The following is a 27,793-nucleotide window of genomic DNA, read 5'->3' as shown; positions in this document are numbered from 1 at the left end:
GGTTAGTCTGTGTGTTGAGTGCGTTACGCCGATAGTCCAGAAGAGAACAAATTTATGTGAATAACCGCCGCTCAAGTATATAACGTCTCCTTATACTGACGTGTCGTTAATTAGATCTTAAGAAATACCAATTCCACTTCAGTCAGATAATGCAGCCGCTCCCTATACCTATTTGTCGCTAATTAGAAGGGATGTGTGGTAATCTTATTAAAAGAAATAAAGAATGACAGTTACAGCTGCCTGTCATAGCGTGATGCTGTATTTGGTAAGGCTACAAAGACGTGCAATCCGCACCACACCGTTCACTATTCAGCTAGGGGCCGTTTCGTTGGTCTAATGGTTAGAACCTCAGCCTCGAAGTCCGGAGACAACGGGATCAAGGCTGGGTCAGATCATACGAAAGACTTTAAAAATGGTACTTGCTGCTGCCTCGCTTGGCGCTCAGGAGTGAGATCTTAGAACAAGGAAACATGACGAGTTGGTCCGGTGTCAGTATAATGTGACTGAGTTTGGTGTCATGTCTGGTGACATGATACTTCAGTGGAGGCAGCGCTGTGGTAGCATGAACTCGCTCTGCCACACACCTAATGACTCGTGGTCGTCATGACTGAAAAATTGTAAAGTATGACGTTAAACCCCAATCATACAGACTGTTGCCTCTGCCAGATATCAATGCATATCAGTCGTATATAATTATTTCATTCTCCAGAACTCGTACCTCGGTTTCTCGTAGTATCTTCAAAAAAAGTCCACATAGGCCTACCATTCTCTTTGTCTTACTCGAGCAGTCAGACTGCATTGTCCTTGTCATGCAAGCAACTCATCACTACTTACGTGAAGAATACAAGGGCCATTGCAATTAAGAGTGTTTAAATATGAATTGTTTAGAAAATTCAATAATCAAGACCCGATTTTATTCTTTTTTTTTTTTATTCTCTGTATTAACATCCCCCCCCCCCCCATGGAGCTTGTGTTCCGATCAGTGCGCCTTTATGAACTATTGTTATGAAAGTGTCATTTTTACGTGAAACAAATGAAATGAACAAAGAGTATAGGCAAAGCGACTATAGTGTACGCAGGTAGTGTATCTTCAGTGTGTTGTTCACAATGAAGTTTTCTTATAACGATTCAGGAAATTACTCCAGAATCTGGAGGTAAGAAGATTTAAAAACATGTTTCTGAGTATAAAATCACTTTCGTTAAATTAAGTTTGCAGTCGGCAGGCAACTTTCACTGTACTTCTTTAATCCATTTTTAACGTTTCCTCGAAGTTTTGAAATAGTTCCTAGCGCGATAAGATGACAGCATGCAAGCAGTGGCCAACTGATAGTTTTCGAACGCGCACTAAAGGGGGACTACTCTTAAGATATTCCTCCGTGGCAGTAAAGCAGTATGACGGGCGAGGAAGGGTTACGCCGAAGACGTGAGCCCATTACGGCACCCGTTTCAGACTCTAATACAAGTGGCAATGAGAGTAACAGCAAACCTACGCCAAACCCACATCCAAAACTGTCCACAGGAACTTTCTGGCTCACCCGCATTGTCCTTTTGCGTTATCTAGGCTTTATTTATTGTAAGTGCGCTTGTTGTTGTTGTTCCAGCTTAGACATTGACATCTCTGCACTGCCTGGCAGCACTGCATCTGTGTGTTTTGGACAGTTTAACAAATGATTTTTCATTACACATGTGAATGAAAGGTAAAGAGCTGGCATGGCATTTATGACTTTCGTAGAATTCTGCATCCTAAAATCTTTCATCATATGTAACGTTCATGGCTTACATGACTGGTAACTGCGGGATCACTGAATGTACGGTAACTCTCACATTCCACAACACCAAGTTTGGGCAGAGTTACAGAGAAAAACTGCTTCCAATGTGTCGAATCGATGGTAAACAACTTTACTGCATCTTCACACGGGCATTAAAGTTTGCCTAGCGTAAATCAACATCAAGCGAGTGGTTCCCATACTCATTTAACCTGTCCTGAGTCTCGCCGAACCAAAAACGATCCATGACAACAGCACAAATTCACAAAATAAATACATTTTCAGACACTACACCCCCTGTGGCTGCCATCTCATCCTGATAGTCATGCATCGTCACGTGATCGTTGTGAGCACAGAAAAAGTATGGTCGTTCAAGGGAGATAATACCTATGGCAATCATTATTGTAACACTAGACAAAACTGGCCGCCCATTTGGCTGGCTCCCTCTCCACTGATGTCAGATGGTGCTCATCGCATCAGTCTCGCAAGTGATCAAAGTTGTGACAGACAGGTTACGGCCACATTGGGTGTAGTGTCTGAAAATAAATTTATTTCGTGAAGTTGTGCCCTTGTCATGGATTGTTTTTGGGTTGGCAAGACTCAGAACAGGTTACTTGAGCTACGGGGACTACTTGGTTGATGTTGACGTACTCTCTTTTAATGCCCATGTGAAGATGGGTAAATGTGGTTTATTGTTGATCTGACACATTAGAAGCAGTTTCTCTCTGTACCTATTCCCAAGAGGTTACTGGGCATATTCCACAACTAACATTACTTGAAGGCTGTAGATGGTGTTGATATTCCTGTTGTATGTATGAGAATTGCTGATTCTGCTATTGCGATATCTATTCATTTCGTTGCAGAGCTGTTCAGTGAATGACCATGTGAGATCACATTTTTTCAAATATGTCCTGTAGAGAATATCAGCAGTGAGGAGGTTAATTGAAAATTTGATGGTAAATCTTAAAATGTTTATACTTGTTATGTTTTTGTATTACAGTTGTGGCCTTTCTGGTTGCTTTGCATCAGAACAAACAGCTTATTGGAAGAAATGGGTTGCTGCCTGCTGACAAGTATTTGGAAGGCATTGAACACAGAAGTGGGGGAGTAAACATGAAGAGCTGGAGTTATGTCCCTTCTCTACTTTGGCTTGTTGACTACAAATCCAACATTGACACTTACCTAGATTACATAGCTCTGGCTGGAATGACTCTCTCGGGTCTTGTGATGGTTATGGGTGGAGCTAATTGTGTTGTCATGGCAGTCCTCTGGATGCTTTACCATTCCATTGTCAATGTAGGACAAAGATGGTAAGTTTGCACTTAGAAAGGGCTTCCTTCCATATTGTTATTATCTTGAACACGCTTTCATAACATTTACATAACGAATCCATTGTTTAATGTTTCATGGTTTCCATGGCAACATATAGTTCTGGGGTTCTGCAGATCCCTGTGCTGCCTTATACATTTATTAACGTGGTCAGTACCATATAACCAAAACCTCAAGTTAGACTCTGCCAAGTAGAATTTGCAGACATGTCAGATCAGCTTGGTAAATTCTAGCGGTTTGCCCCACGTTCATGATATTGGAGGCCACGAAATTTGGTGTGAACAAAACAATCGCTTGTGTGCCAGGTATGTGGAGTGTAATTGATAAATCATTTATGCTGTGCTCTCCCCCGGAATGTTCTCACAAATGCAGTACTTGAACTGTGCAGCCCTGAATCGGTTTATAAGACTTACCCACACAAGGTTGCTGGCCATCCACAGCGACAGTTACCACAAAATAGAAGCCACGTCAGTTGTCAAAGCTACCTCTTTCAAGGTTCTTTTAATATCCGTCTGTTGGCAAAAAACAAGCGCTAATAATTCCACTGTGAACAAAAGCCGTCATTTGGTGCTGTGATGCTGCAAAATATTCTATTGAACTTGAAGTCAATGCCATTTATGCATTAAAATTTATGCAGTCACCGGCTGTGTGCTCTGACTAAATTTCATTGAGGTCCGTGCTCTATTAATGGGGTCAATGCATTTGTGCTGTCTCCTGTTATTTGGGCCGTCTCCTGTCATTTGAGCCGTCAAGTTCAGTCTACAAGCCACCTGTTAACCTTATGACGGCCTGTAGGTAACTTCTGAGAAGGCTTCAGTGTTAATACAAAATATTGAAACTTTTGGCTAAGAAATAACTATTCGATTTTTAGCCACAAATTCCTGCCCTGAATATGTGCTCTATGTGTCTCCTTTGTTATGTACACTGTATGTGCTACCTGGCGTTCGTCAGTTATGTATCGTGCTCTTGGTGAGCTAGCGGTACGAGGAGAAAGGTGACAATCAATTTGAACAAAATTTAAGCTTTCACTAGTTAACAACATTTTATGAGCTTGCCATCGTTGACAACGTTGTCAATGTTTATATTGTTTCACTCTGTAGAAGAAATCATTTTATCAGACAGGGAGGGTGAGGGCTCCACAAACCAGTTGGATATTACACACACTACAAGTCACTAAATGTAAAAGTAATTATTAATCATCAAAAGAAAATAAAAATACTCAGGAATATAACACATGCTGGTCTGGCCTTGAAATCCATGTGATGCTCAGTGTGTATGACCAATATGTTTTATAGTGGCTTCCTGATTTACGCTGATGTGTGCTGATCACTGTTCATACTGTGGCACCCGATGTGGCCATTGTGCTATCTGAGGATTCCGCTATACGTGTGATAGCGGACTGTACTGCAATACAACCTACTTCATACGTCAATTAATAGACTTTGACGAAGTTACAGTCATAAAAGGAAAAGTACAGTAGATGACTTTATTAGCCACATGTCCAGTGTAACCTGGTATTGACTCTGCAACAAGTTAATTGGTGTTTTGTGTATAATTTTATGTAGGTTGTGTTATCATACAAGAATGCATGAATCACTAACCTTCAAACCCTTAGACAAAAACCTTCAGTCAATAGCCAGATATTGTCTTTGTGAAACGGGCTAAACAAGACTGCTAGAAGGTTAATTAAGGGAGAGGTCTAAGTTTAACCTTTAGACATTTCATGAAATGGAAAGCTGGAAAATCAGCACCAAATAGTTTCAAATATTACCCATGAACCTGGAGTACGTAAGCAGTTTATCTGATTATCAAATCAGGGTGTCTCAAACTAAGCATTGCTATAACACAAACAGAGCAGCCACAATCATTTATCTCTCCGACACAGAGCAACAACAATTAGATGCAGTTTGCACACGCTTCGAAATGTTTGACTGAAGTGAACCAAGCTAAAATTAGCCTGGTCCACTTTACCAAGATCAGAGCTTAATGCCTGGGAGACATTGGTACATTCGTAAGATAGTAAACTTATCACAATAATTTGAAAAATATAATATTTAACTGTATGAAATGAAATGTGTGAACAGCCAACAGACATAACATGGTTCAAATTTTTACATCGAACTTGCATGAGCCATGTATTGCATAGGTTATTTTGTAAAATCAATGATGAATCATCACAGACTTTGGACAACCCAATGAAATATCAAAACAGTTTTATGAATATTCATAAGATGTAATAAGTATTATTATGTTTTACACAAATTTGCAAGCATGCCTGTTAACAAATGATTATGAACATTTTAAACAGTTCAAAAGTTGTTTCATAGACGGAGAAAAAGCTTTTAGTCTTCTCATCAAATTTGGTGTTACATTGTGCATTCAAGTAATCAGACAATATGCGAACAACTTAATCAACAGTAAGTGTATTTAATTTGTTGAATTTTCTTCAAAAGCTTTCATTTCCTTTTTTAAGTGTTGAAAACTTTTACTGATACAACTATTATGTTTCCTTTGATTTCAGGTATTCCTTTGGTAAGTAACCATGCTCTTGTGGACAAGGTGTGAGGTATTCATTCAGTGGGAAGAGGTAGGATGTCAACTTGCCAAATGCCACCATACCTTTATCTGTCTCTTGTGTTCTGCTGAAACTAACACTGCCTCTGTCATTAAGGGACAAATCTGTCTTCTGTGGAAACCTTGATGCCATTCACACAAAACATTGCCTCTGTCTTCAGGGAACAAATCTGTCTTCTGTGGAAACCTTGATGCCATTCACACAAAACACTGCCTCAGTCATTATGGGACAAATCTATCTTCTGCAGAAACCTTGATGCCATTCACACAAAACACTGCCTCAGTCAGTGGGGGACAAATCTGTCTTGTGCAGAAACCTTGCTGCCATGCAGACAAAACACTGCCTCTGTCATTAGGGGAAAAAATCTGTCTTGTACAGAAACCATGATGCCATTCACACTAAACACTGCCTCAGTCATTGGGGGACAAATTTGTCTTGTGCAGAAACCTTGATGCCATTCACACAAAACTCTGCCTCTGTCTTTGGGGGACAAATCTGTCTTCTGTGGAAACCTTGATGCCATTGAGACAAAACACTGCCTCAGTCATTGGGAGACAAGTCTGTCTTCTGTAGAAACCTTGATGCCATTCACACAAAACACTGCCTCTGTCATCAGGGAACAAATCTGTCCTGTGTGGAAACCTTGATGCCATTGAGACAAAACACTGCCTCAGTCATTGGGGGACAAATCTGTCTTCTGTAGAAACCTACATGCCATTCAGACAAAACACTGCCTCAGTCATCGGGTGACAAGTCTGTCTTCTGTGGAAACCTTGATGTCATTCAGACAAAACACTGCCTCTGTCATTATGGGACAAATCTATCTTCTGTGGAAACCTTGATGCCATTCACACAAAACACTGCCTCAGTCAGTGGGGGACAAATCTGTCTTGTGCAGAAACCTTGCTGCCATGCAGACAAAACACTGCCTCTGTCATTGGGGGAAAAATCTGTTTTGTACAGAAACCTTGATGCCATTCACACTAAACACTGCCTCAGTCATTGGGGGACAAATTTGTCTTGTGCAGAAACCTTGATGCCATTCACACAAAACTCTGCCTCTGTCTTTGGGGGACAAATCTGTCTTCTGTGGAAACCTTGATGCCATTGAGACAAAACACTGCCTCAGTCATTGGGAGACAAGTCTGTCTTCTGTAGAAACCTTGATGCCATTCACACAAAACACTGCCTCTGTCATCAGGGAACAAATCTGTCCTGTGTGGAAACCTTGATGCCATTGAGACAAAACACTGCCTCAGTCATTGGGGGACAAATCTGCCTTCTGTAGAAACCTACATGCCATTCAGACAAAACACTGCCTCAGTCATCGGGTGACAAGTCTGTCTTCTGTAGAAACCTTGATGTCATTCAGACAAAACACTGCCTCAGTCATTGGGGGACAAATCTGCCTTCTGTAGAAACCTTGATGCCATTCACACAAAACACTGCCTCTGTCATCGGGGGACGAATCTGTCTTGTGTAGAAACCTTGATGTCATTCAGACAAAACACTGCCTCTGTCATTGGGGGACAAGTCTGTCTTCTGTAGAAACCATGATGCCGTTCAGACAAAACACTGCCTCAGTCATTGGGGGACAAATCTGTCTTCTGTAGAAACCTTGATGTCATTCACACAAAACACTGCCTCAGTCATTCGGGAACAAATCTGTCCTCTGTGGAAACCTTGATGCCATTCACACAAAATACTGCCTCTGTCATTGGGGGACAAGTCTGTCTTCTGTAGAAACTGAGATGTCATTCAAACAAAATGCTGCCTTAGTCATTGGGAGACAAATCTGCCTTCTGTAGAAACCTTGATGTCATTCAGACAAAACACTGCCTCTGTCATCAGGGAACAAATCTGTCTTCTGTGGAAACCTTGATGCCATTCACACAAAACACTGCCTCTGTCATTGGGGGACAAGTTTGTCTTCTGTAGAAACCTTGATGTCATTCACACAAAACATTGCCTCTGTCTTTGGGGGACAAATCTGTCTTCTGTGGAAACCTTGATGCCATTCACACAAAACACTGCCTCAGTCATTGGGGGACAGGTCTGTCTTGTGCAGAAACCTTGGTGCCATTCAGACAAAACACTGCCTCTGTCATTGGGTCACAAGTCTGTCTTCTGTAGAAACCTTGATGTCATTCAGACAAAACACTGCCTAGATCCCTTGGGGACAAATCTTTCTTGTACAGAAACCTTGATGTCATTCAGACAAAACACTGCCTTTGTCATTGGGGGACAAATCTGTCTTCTGAAGAAACTTTGATGTCATTCACACAAAACACTGTCTCTGTCATCAGGGAACAAATCTGTCCTCTGTGGAAACCTTGATGCCATTCAGACAAAACACTGCCTCAGTCATTGGGAGACAAATCTGTCGTGTGCAGAAACCTTGATGCCATTCACACAAAACACTGTCTCTGTCATCAGGGAACAAATCTGTCTTCTGTGGAAACCTTGATGCCATTCGCACAAAACACTGCCTCAGTCATTGGGGGACAAATCTGTCCTCTGTGGAAACCTTGATGCCATTCACGCAAAACACTGCCTCAGTCATTATGGGACAAATCTATCTTCTGTAGAAACCTTGATGCCATTCACACAAAACACTGCCTCAGTCATTGGTGGACAAATTTGTCCTGTGCAGAAACCCTCTTTCCACTAATGACAGACATTTCCTCTGTCACTACCTGAAAAAGAGGACAAATGTATTAATAGCTGTATTCTTGTAGAATAAAATTTATCACTTGCGCTACTGTTTATGTACCCAACAAATTATATATAAGTTATTCTACTTAATATTGCTGACAACTTATGATGGTAATTGAGGAAAGTGTCACAATGTGGTTTCTCTTTACATCTTTCTGGTTTCTGAGTTAATTTTTCTGTTTGTCAGTTACATTTTTCTGGTTGTCAGTTACATTTTTCTGCATTTCCTTTACACTTTTCTAGTTTCTTTGTACATCTTTCTGGTTTTACATGCATACATTTTTTCAGTGGGGTTCCCTTACGTCTTTCTGGTTCTGCATTATAAGGCAAGATATTGTGAATGTGAGGAAAAAGTGGTGTTGGTGTCAGGGTTAGTGTCGGTGTCCAAGTTGGTGTCCAAGCCAGAATCCAAGCTGGTGTCCGAGTAAGCTTTTTGGCTTGGGTCAGTTGAGTAAGGCTTTATGTTTGGGTCTGCTTGTCTCACAGTTTTCACATCACCTTTATGAAACTGTGTGGGAATGATGAAAATGATTTGGACATTTAATCATTTTGATTATAAATTAGAGATGTTTGCATTTTAATTCAATTTTTTCAGGTTTTGGACTTACCCCTTTTGTCTAAGCCACTACTATAGTAGGTCAGGGTAAGGTTTTTTATTTGGGTCAGCTGTTTTTACACCATCTTGCTAAATCTTGGTGGGGACAATGGGTGTGCTTTGAAGACTTCATGAAATAAATAATTTTAAACAATTAGGTATATTTGTATTTTTATTCAGTATATCAGGTTTTTGACTTTGTCATTTTATATTAGCCAGTACTATTCAGTTTTGTTGGCCAGGGAAAGGTTTTATGTTTGGGTCAGTTATTCCAACAGTTTTCACATCGTCTAAATGACACTTGGTGCCATTACCCAAGAGCTGTCATTTGTGATCAATATTGCATCACACATGTTATCAGTCTAATTTTAAGTAAACTTAAGTATTTCCACAATGTGGATGACATCTGTGGACACTTCAGTTCAGATAGTTGTCAGTTGACATTTCTGCTTTTGTACAGGACACATGTAGCTTGTGTCACATGACTAATTGTTCTGAATTCCTACAGGATGGGAATCCCAGCTTCTGGAGACAGGCTTTCTTGCCATATTTCTGTGTCCTGTCTACAGTATCAACCCTGTTCCCAGGGGCACTCCGGTGTCCCGTGTGGCCATCTGGGCTTACAGGTGGCTCATTTTTCGCATCATGCTTGGAGCAGTAAGTCCTACATCATATGTGTATCTCTGTATGTCTTCCTAAATGTACTGTAGCTATAGGCAGTAATATATTGTTCTAAAAGTAAAACTTAAGTATTGACTGATTTGTAAAGATAATATGAATTGCTAGTCTAGAACTGTTATGGTAGATAATTTGAAAGGAAACTAGGAGCTATAAATGAAGCTAATCTTTTCTTGTTCATTTCAGGGTTTGATAAAAATCAGGGGGGATAAATGTTGGCGTGACTTGACCTGTATGAATTACCATTATGAGGTGATGTGTAATTAGCTGTCGTACGTACCTAGGTGTACAACCCTCATGCTACCCTTTAAGTATCAGCTGTTATAGATGACCTGAAACCTTTAATCCAACTTTTGTTATTGGTTGTCTGATAGAACCTGTAGCTTTCACTCTAGCTGACTAAAGGAGCTGCATCACTTGGAGGATGTCATCATTATTCAGGAATGACTGAACATGTAGCCTCATTAGTCAGGGGCTGTCTGAACACATAGCTTCATTAGTCAGGGGATGTCTGAACACGTAGCCTCATTAGTCAGGGAATGACTGAACATGTAGCCTCATTAGTCAGGGGCTGTCTGAACACATAGCTTCATTAGTCAGGGGATGTCTGAACACGTGGCTTCATTAGTCAGGGGATGTCTGAACATGTAGCCTCATTAGTCAGGGAATGACTGAACATGTAGCCTCATTAGTCAGGGGATGTCTGAACGTGTAGCTTCATTAGTCAGGGGATGTCTGAACATGTAGCTTCATTAGTCAGGGGCTGTCTGAACATGTAGCCTCATTAGTCAGGGGATGACTGAACATGTAGCCTCATTAGTCAGGGGATGTCTGAACATGTATCTTCATTAGTCAGGGGCTGTCTGAACATGTGGCTTCATTAGTCAGGGGCTGTCTGAACATGTAGCTTCATTAGTCAGGGGATGTCTGAACATGTAGCCTCATTAGTCAGGGAATGTCTGAACACGTAGCTTCATTAGTCAGGGGCTGTCTGAACTTGTAGCTTCATTAGTCAGGGGATGTCTGAACACGTAGCTTCATTAGTCAGGGGATGTCTGAACATGTAGCCTCATTAGTCAGGGAATGACTGAACATGTAGCCTCATTAGTCAGGGGATGTCTGAACGTGTAGCTTCATTAGTCAGGGGATGTCTGAACATGTAGCTTCATTAGTCAGGGGCTGTCTGAACATGTAGCCTCATTAGTCAGGGGATGACTGAACATGTAGCCTCATTAGTCAGGGGATGTCTGAACATGTATCTTCATTAGTCAGGGGCTGTCTGAACATGTGGCTTCATTAGTCAGGGGCTGTCTGAACATGTAGCTTCATTAGTCAGGGGCTGACTGAACTTGTAGCTTCATTAGTCAGGGGCTGTCTGAACATGTAGCCTCATTAGTCAGGGGATGTCTGAACATGTAGCTTCATTAGTCAGGGGCTGTCTGAACATGTAGCCTCATTAGTCAGGGGATGTCTGAACATGTAGCCTCATTAGTCAGGGGCTGTCTGAACATGTAGCTTCATTAGTCAGGGGCTGTCTGAACATGTAGCCTCATTAGTCAGGGGCTGTCTGAACATGTAGCTTCATTAGTCAGGGGCTGTCTGAACATGTAGCTTCATTAGTCAGGGGCTGACTGAACTTGTAGCTTCATTAGTCAGGGGCTGTCTGAACATGTAGCCTCATTAGTCTGGGGATGTCTGAACATGTGGCTTCATTAGTCAGGGGCTGTCTGAACATGTAGCCTCATTAGTCAGGGGATGTCTGAACATGTAGCTTCATTAGTCAGGGGCTGTCTGAACATGTAGCCTCATTAGTCAGGGGCTGTCTGAACATGTAGCTTCATTAGTCAGGGGCTGACTGAACATGTAGCCTCATTAGTGTGGGGATGACTGAACATGTAGCCTCATTAGTCAGGGGTTGTTTGAACATGTAGCCTCATTAGTCAGGGGCTGTCAACATGCAGCCTCATTATTCAGGGTTACATATGTGAAGTGTTCCAGCCTCTGTGGTTAGGGGCTACTTGTCTGAACTGATGCAGCCTCATTAGTCAGGAGCACTCTGAACTGATGCAGCCTCATTAGTCAGGGTGAAATAATTGTCTGAAGCCTGATATGTCTGATATGGGGTTTGGGGCTGTCTGAACTGAGACATTTGTCAGGGGCAACTTGTCTAAGCTGATGCAGCCTCATTAGTCAGGGGCTGTCTGAAGAAATGCAGCCTTATTAGACAGGGGATACTGTACTTGTCTGAACTGATGCAGCCTCATAATTCAGGGGCTTTGGTAACTGATGCTATATGTCATTAGTCAGGGGATACTGTACTTCTCTGAGCAGATGCTGCCTCACTAGTCAGGAGCTGTCTGAACTGATACACTCTCATTAGTCATTGGCTGTCTGAAGAGATGCATCCTCATTAGTCAGGGGATATCTTAACTAATACATCTTCATTAATTGAGCTAATTAGTTGTCTTGTCTGAAGTCTTGTTAGTCAGGGGTTAAGGGCTGTCTGAACTGACCCGGCCTCATTTGTCAGGGCCAACTTGTCTGAACTGATGCAGCCTCATTAGTCAGAAGCTGTCTGAAGTGATGTAGCTTCATTTGTCAGGGGCTACTTGTCTGGGCCAATACAGTCACATTGATCTGACCTAATTCATCACTGAGGTCAGACAGGTAACAGCTAACCAATAATGCTATGTTTTCCAGCCTATCCCTGCTGGATTCTGTTTCTGCCTTGACTGTTTTTTTCCACCCATGAACTTGAAAGTGTAAGATTCTTGACTAACACCATCCATATATTATAAAAAGTGAATAAACTTTTTCTATCTAGATTCAACCAGTTCCCAATCCTGTCAGTTATTTTTCTTCTGTTATCTAGACTCAGCCAGTTCCCAATCCACTCAGTTATTACCTGCATCAGTCACCTGAAATCTTCCACAAATTTGAGACTTTGACGAACCACTTTGTTGAGCTGGTTGCCCCATTTCTGCTTGTGTTGCCACGGAGATTCATGATTGCCGGTGGAGTAATTCAGATTTTATTTCAGGTAAGGTATTTTACAAGCAGAGAAATTGAACATTTCTTTTAAGCAAATGTTAATATCAAAATCAGATATAACAAATGTAAAAAATTGTAAAATTTCAGGAAAATATCCATTGTAAAATGAGATATAACTGACGGATTTTTTCAGTACCAGTATGTAGATGGCATAGAGTTAATATTACACAGTGTAAACCTAATCTGGTTCTATACCCTTCAGGTAGTCCTGATTATCAGCGGTAATCTGGTCCTATGTCCTTCAGATAGTCCTGATTATCAGTGGTAATCTGGTCCTATGTCCTCCAGGTTGTCCTGATTATCAGTGGTAATTAAGTCCTATATCCTCCAGGTAGTCCTGATTATCAGCGGTAATCTGGTCCTATGTACTCCAGGTAGTCCTGATTATCAGCGGTAATCTGGCCCTATGTCCTTCAAGTAGTCCTGATTATCAGCGGTAATCTGGTCCTATGTACTCCAGGTAGACCTGATTATCAGCGGTAATCTGGTCCTATGTCCTTCAGGTAGTCCTGATTATCAGCGGTAATCTGGTCCTATGTCCTTCATGTAGTCCTGATTATCAGCGGTAATCTGGTCCTATGTACTCCAGGTAGTCCTGATTATCAGCGGTAATCTGGTCCTATGTCCTTCTGGTAGTCCTGATTATCAGCGGTAATCTGGTCCTATGTCCTTCATGTAGTCCTGATTATCAGTGGTAATCTGGTCCTATTTCCTCCAGGTTGTCCTGATTATCAGTGGTAATTAAGTCCTATATCCTCCAAGTAGACATGATTATCAGCAGTAATCTGGTCCTATGTCCTCCAGGTAGTCCTGATTATCAGCGATGATCTGGTCATATGTCCTCCAGGTAGTCCTGATTATCAGCGGTAATCTGGTCCTATGTCCTCCAGGTAGTCCTGATTATCAGCGGTAATCTGGTCCTATGTCCTTCAAGTAGTCCTGATTATCAGCGGTAATCTGGTCCTATGTCCTCCAGGTAGTCCTGATTATCAGCGGTAATCTGGTCCTATGTCCTTCAGGTAGTCCTGATTATCAGCGGTAATCTGGTCCTATGTCCTTCATGTAGTCCTGATTATCAGCGGTAATCTGGTCCTATGTCCTCCAGGTAGTCCTGATTATCAGCGGTAATCTGGTCCTATGTCCTTCAGGTAGTCCTGATTATCAGCGGTAATTTAAGCTTCCTCAACTGGTTGACAATGTTACCGTCCCTGGCCTGCTTTGATGATGTCAGCCTGTCCTGGATGTTCTCTACTAAGAGGGGCTCTGCCCACTGGAGGGTGACAGAGATACAGATGGCTCACAAGCTGGGCAAAGCCCCGCCTCTTACACTAGGTAAGGCACATTTTATTCTGTGATACACTGAGAACTCTGCCCAGTGGAGGGTGACAGAGATACAGATGGCTCACAAGCAGGGCAAAGCCCCGCCTCTTATACTAGGTAAGGCACATTTTATTCTGTGATGCACTGAGAACTCTGCCCAGTGGAGGGTGACAGAGATACAGATGGCTCACAAGCAGGGCAAAGCCCCGCCTCTTACACGGGGTGGGGCACATTTTGTTATGTGATATACTGAAAACTCTGCCCAGTGGAGGTTGACAGAGATACAGATGGCTCACAAGCTGGGCAAAGCCCCGCCTCTTACACGGGGTGGGGCACATTTTGTTATGTGATATACTAAGAACTCTGCCCAGTGGAGGGTGACAGAGATACAGATGGCTCACAAGCTGGGCAAAGCCCCGCCTCTTACACAGGGTGGGGCACATTTTGTTATGTGATATACTGAGAACTCTGCCCAGTGGAGGGTGACAGAGATACAGATGGCTCACAAGCAGGGCAAAGCCCCGCCTCTTACACGGGGTGGGGCACATTTTGTTATGTGATATACTGAGAAACTCTGCCTGCTGGAGGGTGACAGAGATACAGATGGCTCACAAGCAGGGCAAAGCCCCGCCTCTTACACGGGGTAAGGCACATTTTGTTATGTGATATACTGAGAACTCTGCCCAGTGGAGGGTGACAGAGATACAGATGGCTCACAAGCAGGGCAAAGCCCCGCCTCTTACACAGGGTGGGGCACATTTTGTTATGTGATATACTGAGAACTCTGCCCAGTGGAGGGTGACAGAGATACAGATGGCTCACAAGCAGGGCAAAGCCCCGCCTCTTACACAGGGTGGGGCACATTTTGTTATGTGATATACTGAGAAACTCTACCTGCTGGGGGGTGACAGAGATACAGATGGCTCACAAACAGGGCAAAGCCCCGCCTCTTACACGGGGTGGGGCACATTTTGTTATGTGATATACTGAGAACTCTGCCCAGTGGAGGGTGACAGAGATACAGATGGCTCACAAGCAGGGCAAAGCCCCGCCTCTTACAGGGGGTAAGGCACATTTTGTTATGTGATATACTGAGAACTCTGCCCAGTGGAGGGTGACAGAGATACAGATGGCTCACAAGCAGGGCAAAGCCCCGCCTCTTACACGGGGTAAGGCACATTTTGTTATGTGATATACTGAGAACTCTGCCCAGTGGAGGGTGACAGAGATACAGATGGCTCACAAGCAGGGCAAAGCCCCGCCTCTTACACAGGGTGGGGCACATTTTGTTATGTGATATACTGAGAACTCTGCCCAGTGGAGGGTGACAGAGATACAGATGGCTCACAAGCAGGGCAAAGCCCCGCCTCTTACACAGGGTGGGGCACATTTTGTTATGTGATATACTGAGAACTCTGCCCAGTGGAGGGTGACAGAGATACAGATGACTCACAAGCTGGGCAAAGCCCCGTCTGTTACATGGGGTGGGGCACATTTTGTTATGTGATATACTGAGAAACTGGCCACTGTGGCACAGATACTTACAGGTCTGGGCAAAGCTCTGCCCTCTGGGGTTGGCATAGATAAATATAGCTTAGGGCATAGCCCGGCTTCCTACTCTGGGTAGGGCACATTTTATTGAGGGGAGCACAGATATATGCAGATCAGGACATAGCCTCACCTTTTCTCTAGGTAGGGCACACTTTATTATGTAATATAAGGAAATTTAATAGGTAAGTAGTTATGTCTATATAGTTTAGGCCTTTCTTTGTTTCATATGCATGTTTGCCTGGTAAAATATATGTTTACTGTGTGAAGGCAAGTGCTGAGATTGGTTGTTCTTATATGTTGTACATTTTAAGGACAAATACTGAGATTGGTTGTTTTTATATGTTGTACAATTTAAGGACAAATACTGAGATTGGTTGTTTTTATATGTTGTACAATTTAAGGACAAATACTGAGATTGGTTGTTCTTATATGTTGTACAATTTAAGGACAAATACTGAGATTGGTTGTTTTTATATGTTGTACAAATTCAGGACAAATACTGAGATTTGTTGTTCTTATATGTTGTATATACTGAGGTTGGTTGTTTTTATATGTTGTACAATTTAAGGACAAATACTGAGATTGGTTGTTTTTATATGTTGTACAATTTAAGGACAAATACTGAGGTTGGTCGTTCTTATATGTTGTACAATTTAAGGACAAATACTGAGATTTGTTGTTCTTATATGTTGTACAATTTAAGGACAAATACTGAGATTTGTTGTTCTTATATGTTGTACAATTTAAGGACAAATACTGAGATTGGTTGTTTTTATATGTTGTACAATTTAAGGACAAATACTGAGATTGGTTGTTCTTATATGTTGTACAATTTAAGGACAAATACTGAGATTGGTTGTTTTTATATGTTGTACAAATTCAGGACAAATACTGAGATTGGTTGTTTTTATATGAATTACTATTTGAAAACAAATATTTAGGTTATTTGTGTTCTCTGCTGTGCTCAGGTAACTATGTACGACGTGTTTACAACATTTGCCTTGGTTGTACCCTGGTTTATCTTAGCCTGCCTGTGGTACAGAACCTTCTCTCCTCCAGACAGGCCATGAACACCTCTTTTGATTCACTCAGGATTGTGAACACCTACGGGGCCTTTGGCAGGTGAGAACAACTGGTTAGTTTTGTGTGAGCTTTTGTGAATTGTATGCCAACCAGGTATTTCTTAAGTTCTAATTTTTCCACAGCAGCCTTTGTTAGTTAACTTAATTGTTGATTTATAATGATGATCAAGATATTGCTACATGTAAATAGTTTACTTACTTGTCAGTAACGGTGATCGTAGTATTCCCCCATATAAGTAGTTTGCTTAGTCGTTGATTGATAATGGTGATCGTGGTATTCCCCCATATAAGTAGTTTGCTTAGTCGTTGATTGATAATGGTGATGGAGGTATTCCTCCATAAAAGTAGTTTGCTTAGTCGTTGATTGATAATGGTGATCATGGTATTCCCCCATGTAAGTACTTTGCTTAGTCGTTGATTGATAATGGTGATCGTGGTATTCCCCCATATAAGTAGTTTGCTTAGTCGTTGATTGATAATGGTGATGGAGGTATTCCTCCACATAAGTAGTTTGCTTAATCGTTGATCGATAATGGTGATGGAGGTATTCCTCCATATAAGTAGTTTGCTTAGTCGTTGATCGATAATGGTGATCGTGGTATTCCCCCATATAAGTAGTTTGGTTAGTCGTTGATCGATAATGGTGATCGTGGTATTCCCCCATATAAGTAGTTTGCTTAGTCATTGATTGATAATGGTGATGGAGGTATTCCTCCATATAAGTAGTTTGCTTAGTCGTTGATCGATAATGGTGATCGTGGTATTCCCCCATATAAGTAGTTTGCTTAGTCGTTGATTGATAATGGTGATCGTGGTATTCCCCCATATAAGTAGTTTGCTTAGTCATTGATTGATAATGGTGATGGAGGTATTCCTCCATATAAGTAGTTTGCTTAGTCGTTGATTGATAATGGTGATGGAGGTATTCCTCCATAAAAGTAGTTTGCTTAGTCGTTGATTGATAATGGTGTTAGAGGTATTCCTCCATATAAGTAGTTTGCTTAGTCGTTGATTGATAATGGTGATGGAGGTATTCCTCCATATAAGTAGTTTGCTTAGTCGTTGATTAATAATGGTGATGGAGGTATTCCTCCATAAAAGTAGTTTGGTTAGTCGTTGATTGATAATGGTGATGGAGGTATTCTTCCATAAAAGTAGTTTGCTTAGTCATTGATTGATAATGGTGATGGAGGCATTCCTCCATAAAAGTAGTTTGCTTAGTCGTTGATTGATAATGTTGATGGAGGTATTCCTCCATGTAAGTAGTTTGGTTAGTCGTTGATTGATAATGGTGATGGAGGTATTCCTCCATATATGTAGTTTGGTTAGTCGTTGATTGATAATGGTGATGGAGGTATTCCTACATATAAGTAGTTTGGTTAGTCGTTGATCGATAATGGTGATGGAGGTATTCCTCCACATAAGTAGTTTGCTTAGTCGTTGATCGATAATGGTGATGGAGGTATTCCTCCACATAAGTAGTTTGCTTAGTCGTTGATTGATAATGGTGATAGAGGTATTCCTCCACATAAGTAGTTTGCTTAGTCGTTGATTGATAATGGTGATGGAGGTATTCTTCCATAAAAGTAGTTTGCTTAGTCGTTGATTGATAATGGTGATGGAGGTATTCCTCCATATAAGTAGTTTGCTTAGTCGGTGATCGATAATGGTGATGGAGGTATTCCTCCATATAAGTAGTTTGCTTAGTCGTTGATTGATAATGGTGATGGAGGTATTCCTCCATATAAGTAGTTTGCTTAGTCGTTGATTGATAATGGTGATGGAGGTATTCCTACATGTAATTAGTTTGCTTCATTGTTGATTGACATCTCTGTTGCCACACTGATGTTGCCTTGTGGCAAAATATTTACTGTTAACATTCATTAAGATTGGTTACACATTTAGAAGTTGCACCATTGTTTGAACTAAAATTAACTGACTTTAAACGCTCTATTACTCTTTGAAATGAGCTTTTTGAGACTGAGGCAAGTTTGATTTTGTGGCAGCATAACTAAGGAGAGAACGGAGGTGATATTCGAGGGCACGTATAGCTCTGATCCCTACAGTCCACAGGCTGTGTGGCAGGAGTACCAGTTCAAGTGTAAACCGGGCAATATCACCAGACGCCCCTGCATTATCTCCCCTTACCATTACCGCCTTGACTGGCTCATGTGGTTCGCAGCTTTCCAGGTAAAGTATTGTTATGTAAAGTCTTTATTCTGTTCTAAAACAGGAATTTGAAACATGTTCAATTACTAAAATTCTAATTTTCATTTGTCATACATTGTGTACATTACCTACGTGTAGAGACTGTCATACATTGTGTATACATTACCTACGTGTAGAGACTGTCATACAATGTGTGCACATTACCTACGTGTACAGACTGTCATACATTGTGTGTACATTACCTACGTGTAGAGACTGTCATACATTGTGTATACATTACCTTCGTGTACAGGCTGTCATACATTGTGTGTACATTACCTACGTGTGCAGGCTGTCATACATTGTGTGTACATTACCTACGTGTACAGAGTGTCATACATTGTGTGTACATTACCTACGTGTACAGGCTGTCTTACATTGTGTGTACATTACCTACCTGTATAGACTGTCATACATTGTGTGTACATTACCTTCGTGTACAGGCTGTCATACATTGTGTGTACATTACCTATGTGTACAGACTGTCATACATTGTGTGCACATTACCTACGTGTAAAGACTTACAAACTTTGTTATCTTTCTTCAATTATATATATTTCATAATATAATACTCCGAGTTCCTTTACATCTTTATTTGTCCCAAAGAGATTCTATTTGGTTTCAGAATTTCCAGTACAACCCATGGCTGGTACATCTCGCTGTTAAACTTTTAGCCAATGAACCCACAGCAACCTCCCTGATCGACTACAACCCTTTTCAAGGAAAACCTCCACCAAAGTAAGTGATAGACACGTCCAGCTAAGCTGCTGTGTGGGTGTTGAGACATGTCCAACAAGGCTGCTGTGTGGGTTTTGAGACAGGTGCAGCTAGGCTGCTGTGTGAGTTTTGAGGTACGTCCAGCTAGGCTGCTGTGTGGGTGTTGAGACACGTCCAGCTAGGCTGCTGTGTGGCTGTTGAGACATGTGCAGCTAGGCTGCTGTGTGGGTGTTGAAACATGTCCAACAAGGCTGCTGTGTGGGTTTTGAGACACGTGCAGCTAGCCTGCTGTGTGAGTTTTGAGACACGTCCAGCTAGGCTGCTGTGTGGGTGTTGAGACACGTCCAGCTAGGCTGCTATGTGGCTGTTGAGACACGTGCAGCTAGGCTGCTGTGTGGGTGTTGTGACACGTCCAGCAAGGCTACTGTGTGGATGTTGAGACACGTCCAGCAAGGCTGCTTTGTGGGTTTTGAGACACGTGCAGCTAGGCTCCTGTGTGGGTCTTGAGACACGTCCAGCTAGGCTGCTGTGTGGGTGTTGTGACACGTCCAGCTAGGCTGCTGTGTGGCTGTTGGGACTTGTCCAGCTAGGCGTCTGTGTGGCTGTTGAGACACGTGCAGCTAAGCTGCTGTGTGGGTGTTGAGACACGTCCAGCAAGGCTACTGTGTGGGTGTTGAGACACATCCACCAAAGCTGCTGTGTGGCTGTTAAGACACGTCCAGATAGGCTGTTGTGTGGGTGTTGAAACACGTCCAGCTAGGCCACTGTCTGGGTGTTGAGACACGTGCAGCTAGGCTGCTGTGTGGCTGTTGAGACACGTCCAGCTAGGCTGCTGTGTGGCTGTTGAGACACGTCCAGCTAGGCTGCTGTGTGGGTGATGAGACAAGTGCAGCTAGGCTGCTGTGTGAGTGTTGAGACACATGCAGCTAGGCTGCTGTGTGGGTGTTGAGACATGTCCAGCTGTGTGGGTGTTGAGACCCGTCCAGCTAGGCTGCTGTGTGGCTGTTGAGACACTTCCAGCAAGGCTGCTGTGTGGCTGTTGAGACACAAGCAGCTAGGCTGCTGTGTGGGTTTTGAGACACGTGCAGCTAGGCTTCTGTGTGGGTGTTGAGACACTTCCAGCTAGGCTGCTGTGGGTGTTGAGACTTGTCCAGCTAGGCTGCTGTGTGGCTGTTCAAACACGTGCAGCTAGGCTGCTGTGTGGGTGTTGAGACACGTGCAGCTAGGCTGCTGTGTGGGTGTTGAGACACTTCCAGCTAGGCTGCTGTGTGGGTGTTGAGACACTTTCAGCTAGGCTGCTGTGTGGGTGTTGAGACATGTCCAGCTAGGCTGCTGTGTGGGTTTTGAGACACGCTAGGCTGCTGTGTGGGTGTTGAGACACCTGCAGCTAGGCTGCTTTGTGGGTGTTGAGACACGTCAAGCTAGGCTTCTGTGTGGGTGTTGAGACTTGTCCAGCTAGGCTGCTGTGTGGCTGTTGAGACATGTCCAGCTAGGCTGCTGTGTGGGTGTTGAGACACGCTAGGCTGCTGTGTGGGTGTTGAGACACCTGCAGCTAGGCTGCTTTGTGGGTGTTGAGACACGTCAAGCTAGGCTTCTGTGTGGGTGTTGAGACACGTCCAGCTAGGCTGCTGTGTGGGTTTTCAGACACGTTAGGCTGCTATGTGGGGGCTGAGACACTTCCAGCTAGGCTGCCGGGTTTGTGTTGAGACACATGCAGCTACGCTGCTGTATGGCTGTTGAGACACGTGCAGCTAGGCTGCTGTATGGCTGTTGAGACAAGTGCAGCTCAGCTTCTGTGTAGGTGATGAGAGATGTCCATCTAGGCTGCTGTGTGGGTGTTGAGACACCTGCAGCTAGGCTGCTTTGTGGGTGTTGAGACACGTCAAGCTAGGCTTCTGTATGGGTGTTGAGACACGTCCAGCTAGGCTGCTGTGTGGGTTTTCAGACACGTTAGGCTGCTATGTGGGGGCTGAGACACTTCCAGCTAGGCTGCCGGGTTTGTGTTGAGACACGTGCAGCTACGTTGCTGTATGGCTGTTGAGACACGTGCAGCTAGGCTGCTGTATGGCTGTTGAGACAAGTGCAGCTCGGCTTCTGTGTAGGTGATGAGAGATGTCCATCTAGGCTGCTGTGTGGGTGTTGAGAAATGTCCAGCTAGGCTGCTGTGTGGGTGTTGAGACACGTCCAGCTAGGCTGCTGTGTGGGTGTTGAGACATGTCCGGCTAGGCTGCTATGTGGGTGTTGAGACACGTCCAGCTAGGCTGCTGTGTGGGTGTTGAGACATGTCCGGCTAGGCTGCTATGTGGGTGTTGAGACATGTCCATCTAGGCTGCTATATGAGTGTTGAGACATGTCCAGCTAGACTGCTGTGTGGGTGTTGAGACTTATCCAGCTAGGCTGCTGTGTGGCTGTTGAGACACGTCCAGCTAGGCTGCTGTATGGCTGTTGAGACACGTGCAGCTAGGCTGCTGTGTGGGTGTTGAGACACGTCCGGCTAGGCTGCTATGTGGGTGTTGAGACATGTCCAGCTAGGCTGCTATGTGGGTGTTAAGACATGTCCAGCTAGGCTGCTATGTGGGTGTTGAGACACGTCCAGCTAGGCTGCTGTGTGGGTGTTGAGACACGTGCAGCTAGGCTGCTATGTGGGTGTTGAGACACGTCCAGCTAGGCTGCTATGTGGGGGTTGAGACACGTCCAGCTAGGCTGCTGTGTGGCAAGTCTTGAGGTCGGGGGAGGGTGACGTAAATTTTTTTTAATCCTTAGCCCCTTTATAGGTCATTTGTGTGTTTGTCTTTCTGTTCACCTGTCCCCATTGTTTGTCATCACGATTTCTCTGAACTGAATGAAGGAAAATTCGTGAAGTTTTGTAACTCAAAGATGTGCCGTTGGACCATGTTAAATCATTCGGTACATTAATTTGCATTTGAGCTACTGTCACTTATTATGTAGCTGAAAAGTCTGTTATTTCTATTACCCAACTAACCTATTTAAGATGTAGTGACTCAAATTATTTTTCTCCATGTTTCACAGTTACAGATTTTTATGCGCCTGCTGCCATTAGTTGTGGCGATTTTGTCTGTCTGTCAGTATATATCTGGGCTGTGCCTCCAGTTGTTTTCCATGTAGTTTTAATTTGTGAATGTCTCATAGATACTGACGTGATGATGTGTCATGACTCACATTTATCATGTGTTGTGACTCACATTTTTCATGTCTGTGGTTTTCATGGTAAAGAATTTTGTCTCTTTACTATGTAAATGATTTTGTGTCCAAACTACTACTCCAGCTGTTTTCCACAAATAGTTTTAATTTTTGCAGAATGCATACATTCACGGCGATATGCCATGACTCACATTTGTCCATTTCAACAGTTGCCATGGTAACCAGATTGCTATTTCCTTGATATCTACCATATAGTTAGGCATGAACTTTGTGTCCAAACTACAACTGCAGTTATTGTCCGTATTCAGTTTTAAATCTTTATGAATGCTAACATATCAATACAGAGATGACTGCGTTGGGACTCACATTTGTCCATTTTCACCGTTGCCATGGTAACCAGCTTGCCACCATCCCTACATAAATACACATTTCGTGTCTAGGGTTCAACTCCAAATTTTTTCCACCTGCAATTTTAATGTTTGGTGGATACATGGATACATTTGTCCATTTCTTCAGTTGTCCTGGTAACCAGATTGAATGATGTATAATTGTTCATTACTCAAGAGACCAGCAGTTCCACTGCTTTTTTTTTTTTAAGTGATGAACCATACAGAGCCGGATCATGATCATTGTAGTGAGAGTGAAATACTTTTTGGTGTAATGCACTAGGTAATTTTGGTACAGACCTTTGTCAGAATTTGTCAGTTGGAGGGAATTAGGATATTAACAGTGTGTGTGCTTGCTCTTCAGGTCTGTAGCAATGATTTGAGATTTAGTCATGGAAGTCTAACCTAACAGATCAATGTTACAATGGTTTGTCACCACAGGTTTATACGTGCAGAGCACTACCAGTATAGGTACACTCGTATTGGCAGCAAGGCAGCTACCAAAGGCCAGTGGTGGAGGAGAAAACGCATTGGCAACTACCTACCGCCAGTCTCCCTCCAGTCAGCTCAACCCATTGTGAAACAGATGGGCTGGAAACTGCCAGAGATACAGGACAGTTGAGGAGATGTCTCAAGTCAACCATAGACAACCAGGGATTTCAACTTATCTAAGGGTGTCAGCAGTGAGTGTGTTACTGGGTCTTATACAGGGGATTGTCTTTATTGTACTCAGACAAGATTAGGCCTGAAATAAACGACAAACTACAGTATACATCAGTCATTGTTTTCAGACAAGCAAGGTTAGGCCTGAAATAAACAAACTACTGCATACATCAGTCATTGTTCACAGACAAGCGAGATTAGGCCTGAAATAAACAAACTACTGCATACATCAGTCATTGTTTTCAGACAAGCAAGGTTAGGCCTGAAATAAACAACAAACTACACTGTGCATCACTCATTCTGTACAGACAAGCAAAATTAGGCCTGAAATAAGCAACAGACTACAGTGTACATCAGTCTTTGGCCTGAAATAAACAACAAACTACAGTGTGCATCACTCATTCTGTACAGACAAGCGAAATTAAGCCTAAAATAAGCAACAAACTACTGTACGCAATGTACATCAGTTATTGTTCTCATACAAGTGAGATTAGGCCTGAAATAAGTTACTGTATATGTCACGCAGACCAGTTCAGCTGGCTGTGCCTTTGTTGGCAGGAAACTAGCCTGAATTCCACAAAGAACATTGCACATGTCAAACTGACCCTCAGCGGTTATGTTTCTTTTGCTATTTTTTGGTATTAGCCCAGTACCAAAGCAAGTCTGAGGCCAGCTTGTTGTGACACTCGGTAGAGTCTTAGTAAATAATTGTGGCCGTTGGTAATCTTTTGGCCATATTATTAGGGGTTGTTACTGCTAAAATTTGGTTCCTAATGTTTTACAAGTTATTCATACTGTTACTGAGGTTTATCTTGACAGACCACAGAGGTTCAGTGACATTTGATAACAGGATAGGTTTAACAGGCTGTCGAAGTGAGAACAAAGGATGGGTAACTTAACATTTTGCAGAGCGTAAAACTGTGACCAACTGTTTTATGATTAAGTTAGAGGCTTGCATGCTGTGTATGTACATACACAAGGTCATGGCTGTTTTTGTGTCTGTTTTAGCCTCTAAACAGAAAATGATTGACACCATATAGTATAGTCTTGATTGACACTATGTTGTATTGTCTGGATTGACACTATATTGTATTGTCTGGATTGACACCGTATGGTATGGCCTGGATTGACACCGTATGGTATGGTCTGGATTGACACCCTATGGTATAATCTGGATTGACATGGTATGGTATTTTCTGGATTGACACCGTATGGTATAGTCTGGATTGACACCATATGGCATAGTCTGGATTGACACCCCTATGGTATAGTCTGGATTGGCACAGTATGGTATAGTCTGGATTGACACCGTATTGTATGGTATAGCTTTGGTGGATTACATTGCGCTGTGTGTTGTTCTTTGCCCTCTGACAGGTAATTTAGGTCGCACTGTATTCACCGCTCACCTGTACTTAGGTGGAAATATGTGGTTGGCAACACTCAGAGCTGTTTAGATGATATAACTGAGAGTTAGTCTGCTACATGCCAGTGTGATGGGGATGTTCCCAGGAACTCAATCACTTCAGACCATGATACTGACTGCTGTTTAAGTAATAAACACTGTTTTAAAAGTATTGCACCGCTGATGGAATAGCTTGAGGCATGCATTTTCAGTTACATGTATGTGTGCCTAGCTTCTTGTATACCTGCCTTTGGGTGTAAAATTGTTTCTCGAAACATTTATTGTGTTCATAATCTGGTGGTAATTTTTTTTATAAAATATGATTTTAAGGATATCTTATGTCAATATTGGCATGTGTTCTGGCTCAAAATTGTAGCTTTTTATTAAATGCAACCTGTGACAAATATCATTGTGCATTCAAAAGAGAATCTACTCATTTTAACAGAATATCTGAGTGAAGCTGGAATGTATTCTGTTATATAGTGTGTTAATACTTTAATAAATCTTTATGTTCGGTCAGTAGAATGTGTGTGTTAAATATATATTCTGGCATCATTTAAACAACATACTTTCTGTTAAATTTGACAGATTATTTTTTGAGAGTAACTTGAGAACCTATACTGTAAAACAGGCATCAGACATATACAAATAAATTATTTTTTACATAACTGAAACAATGTGAAGCTTTATGTGTCAGTTTTACTCCAATATCCAGGCACCAAGGATTGTGAGCAAAATTTAAGCCGTCTTTCGTGTTCTATGGTTACTGGCATATAATCCTTTGTGTATAATGTGAATATGAATGTCTGTTTTGTGCTGATGCCCTGATGCTGATTGTGTATAATGTGAATGTCTGTTTTGTGCTGATGCCCTGATGCTGATTGTGTATAATGTGAATGTCTGTTTTGTGCTGATGCCCTGATGCTGATTGTGTATAATGTGAATGTCTGTTTTGTGCTGATGCCCTGATGCTGATTGTGTATAATGTGAATGTCTGTTTTGTGCTGATGCCTTGATGCTGATTGTGTATAATGTGAATGTCTGTTTTGTGCTGATGCCTTGATGCTGATTGTGTATAATGTGAATGTCTGTTTTGTGCTGATGCCCTGATGCTGATTGTGTATAATGTGAATGTCTGTTTTGTGCTGATGCCTTGATGCTGATTGCCCTAGTAGTAACGCAAGGAGATGGAGCTAGGATGGGCTGCCGGGCTCACCTAAACAAGTTTGCATCCTGCCTTCCGCTATAATCCAGATCGGGGTAGGGAATTTGTATATTTGTCTGCTCTCACTGCTTGTGGGGAATTCGGGATCTTAAGCAGTCGACAGAGGTCGCTTATGGTCGTTATGCTCTTCCACTAATACGGTGCGCATATCTGTGCGTACTGTGCTCATGGGCACTGGCTTGTATAAATATAAAGAGAGTAATGTGCACGTCACATGTGGGAGAGTGTGTCAGTAACTTGCCAAAGGTCGGTAGTTTATATCCAGCATTCTGATTTACCCCCACCTATAAAACTGACATTGTATAAACGAAAAGTTCTTGAGTATGGTGTTAAACAACAATGGAATACATTAAATACATGCCAGCTGATAATCTCAGTAGCTCCTGAAGGGAGGTAGTTTACTTCAGGCAGTCCACCTCTGTTACCTCCACCCATCAACCTGACCTCCACCCATCAACCTGACCCCTCTCATACAAGTGAAAAATACCTGAGTACATTAATAAATACTGCGGTGGATAACAACGGGTGAATCCTTCCTCGCCGACTCAACCGATTGACGGCGGGCCGGTGAGGTATAAGGCTGGAGTGAGTGAGTGCCTGGGGTTAAACGTCGTACTTAACAATTTTCAGCCATATGACGACGAAGGAATCCTTAGAGTGCATGTGATGTGCCTCCTTGTTGCAGGACGGGTTTCCACCGCTCTTTTATCTAGTGCTGTTTCACTGAGACGACTTACCAAAGGCAAGTAAGTGGCCCCACCCGAGCCATTATACTGATATGGGTCATCCAGTCGTTGCACTATCCCATTCATGCTGAACGCCAAGCGAGGAGGTTACAGCTTCCTCTTTTAAAGTCTTAGGTGTGACGCGACCCAAGATTGACCCTGGATCTACCGCTCCCGAAGCAGACGCTCTACCAACTTACAAGGCTGGAGCAACACTGCCTATAGTTCCACTGCGGCTTTATGTCATAAGGGTCGTTAGGAAAGTGGTGACAGGGGATCGTTTCCTCCGCCCTTAAAATCGACCACCCTAACATCAGTCACACATAACTGCGTCACACACTAATTAAAAACACAAAAACAAATAAATAAAACATATCTCAATAACACTGAAAGAATTGAACTCTTCTCTTTGTGTGCGGTGAGACTTGCTTTTAATACAGATAATAATGTGTCAGAGAAGACTGCCCGCTTGGAGCCCTGTGTTTCAGACAAAGTCCAGGTACGTCATGGCAGAACCGGTGTGTTTCAGAGAAGCATGCCCGACTGGAGCCCTGTGTTTCAGACAAGGTCCAGGTACGTCATGGCAGAACCAGTGTGTGTCAGAGAAGCATGCCCGATTGGAGCCCTGTGTTTCAGACAAGGT

At 42.7% G+C, this 27,793-nt stretch overlaps 1 protein-coding gene across 2 annotated transcripts; it reads left to right on the top strand.

The window, feature by feature from the left end:
* Positions 1–1,457: 1,457 nt before the first annotated feature.
* On the top strand, positions 1,458–25,866 carry LOC135467661 (lipase maturation factor 1-like). 2 transcript variants are annotated; one of them, XR_010444170.1, is made up of 12 exons: positions 1,458–1,573; positions 2,767–3,076; positions 5,617–5,627; positions 9,489–9,637; positions 9,845–9,910; positions 12,531–12,698; positions 13,858–14,041; positions 16,549–16,702; positions 18,669–18,852; positions 19,496–19,608; positions 23,577–23,818; positions 25,173–25,866. XR_010444170.1 is itself a non-coding variant. In XM_064745453.1 (11 exons), exons 2-11 carry the CDS (start codon positions 2,880–2,882, stop codon positions 23,755–23,757), a joined length of 1,407 nt encoding a protein of 468 aa, XP_064601523.1. In that variant the 5' UTR covers positions 1,458–1,573; positions 2,767–2,879; the 3' UTR covers positions 23,758–25,866. The 2 variants fall into 2 exon arrangements, 1 of the variants encoding a protein (XP_064601523.1); XM_064745453.1 differs by having other exon boundaries at positions 23,577–25,866.
* Positions 25,867–27,793: the final 1,927 nt, after the last annotated feature.

The sequence above is a fragment of the Liolophura sinensis genome, chromosome 6, assembly GCF_032854445.1.
Source record: "Liolophura sinensis isolate JHLJ2023 chromosome 6, CUHK_Ljap_v2, whole genome shotgun sequence".
NCBI classification, from domain to species: Eukaryota; Metazoa; Mollusca; class Polyplacophora; order Chitonida; family Chitonidae; genus Liolophura; species Liolophura sinensis.
The sequence above is the reverse complement of the archived record's forward strand: the minus strand, read 5'-3'. Positions and strand labels throughout refer to the sequence as shown.

Coding starts and splice junctions, on each gene's coding strand:
- LOC135467661 (XM_064745453.1), top strand. CDS start 2,880: ATGAAGAGCTGGAGTTATGTCCCTTCTCTACTTTGGCTTGTTGACTAC. Junction 9,638..9,844: donor TTCGCATCATGCTTGGAGCA/GTAAGTCCTACA, acceptor TGTTCATTTCAG/GGTTTGATAAAAATCAGGGG. Junction 14,042..16,548: donor AGCCCCGCCTCTTACACTAG/GTAAGGCACATT, acceptor TGCTGTGCTCAG/GTAACTATGTACGACGTGTT.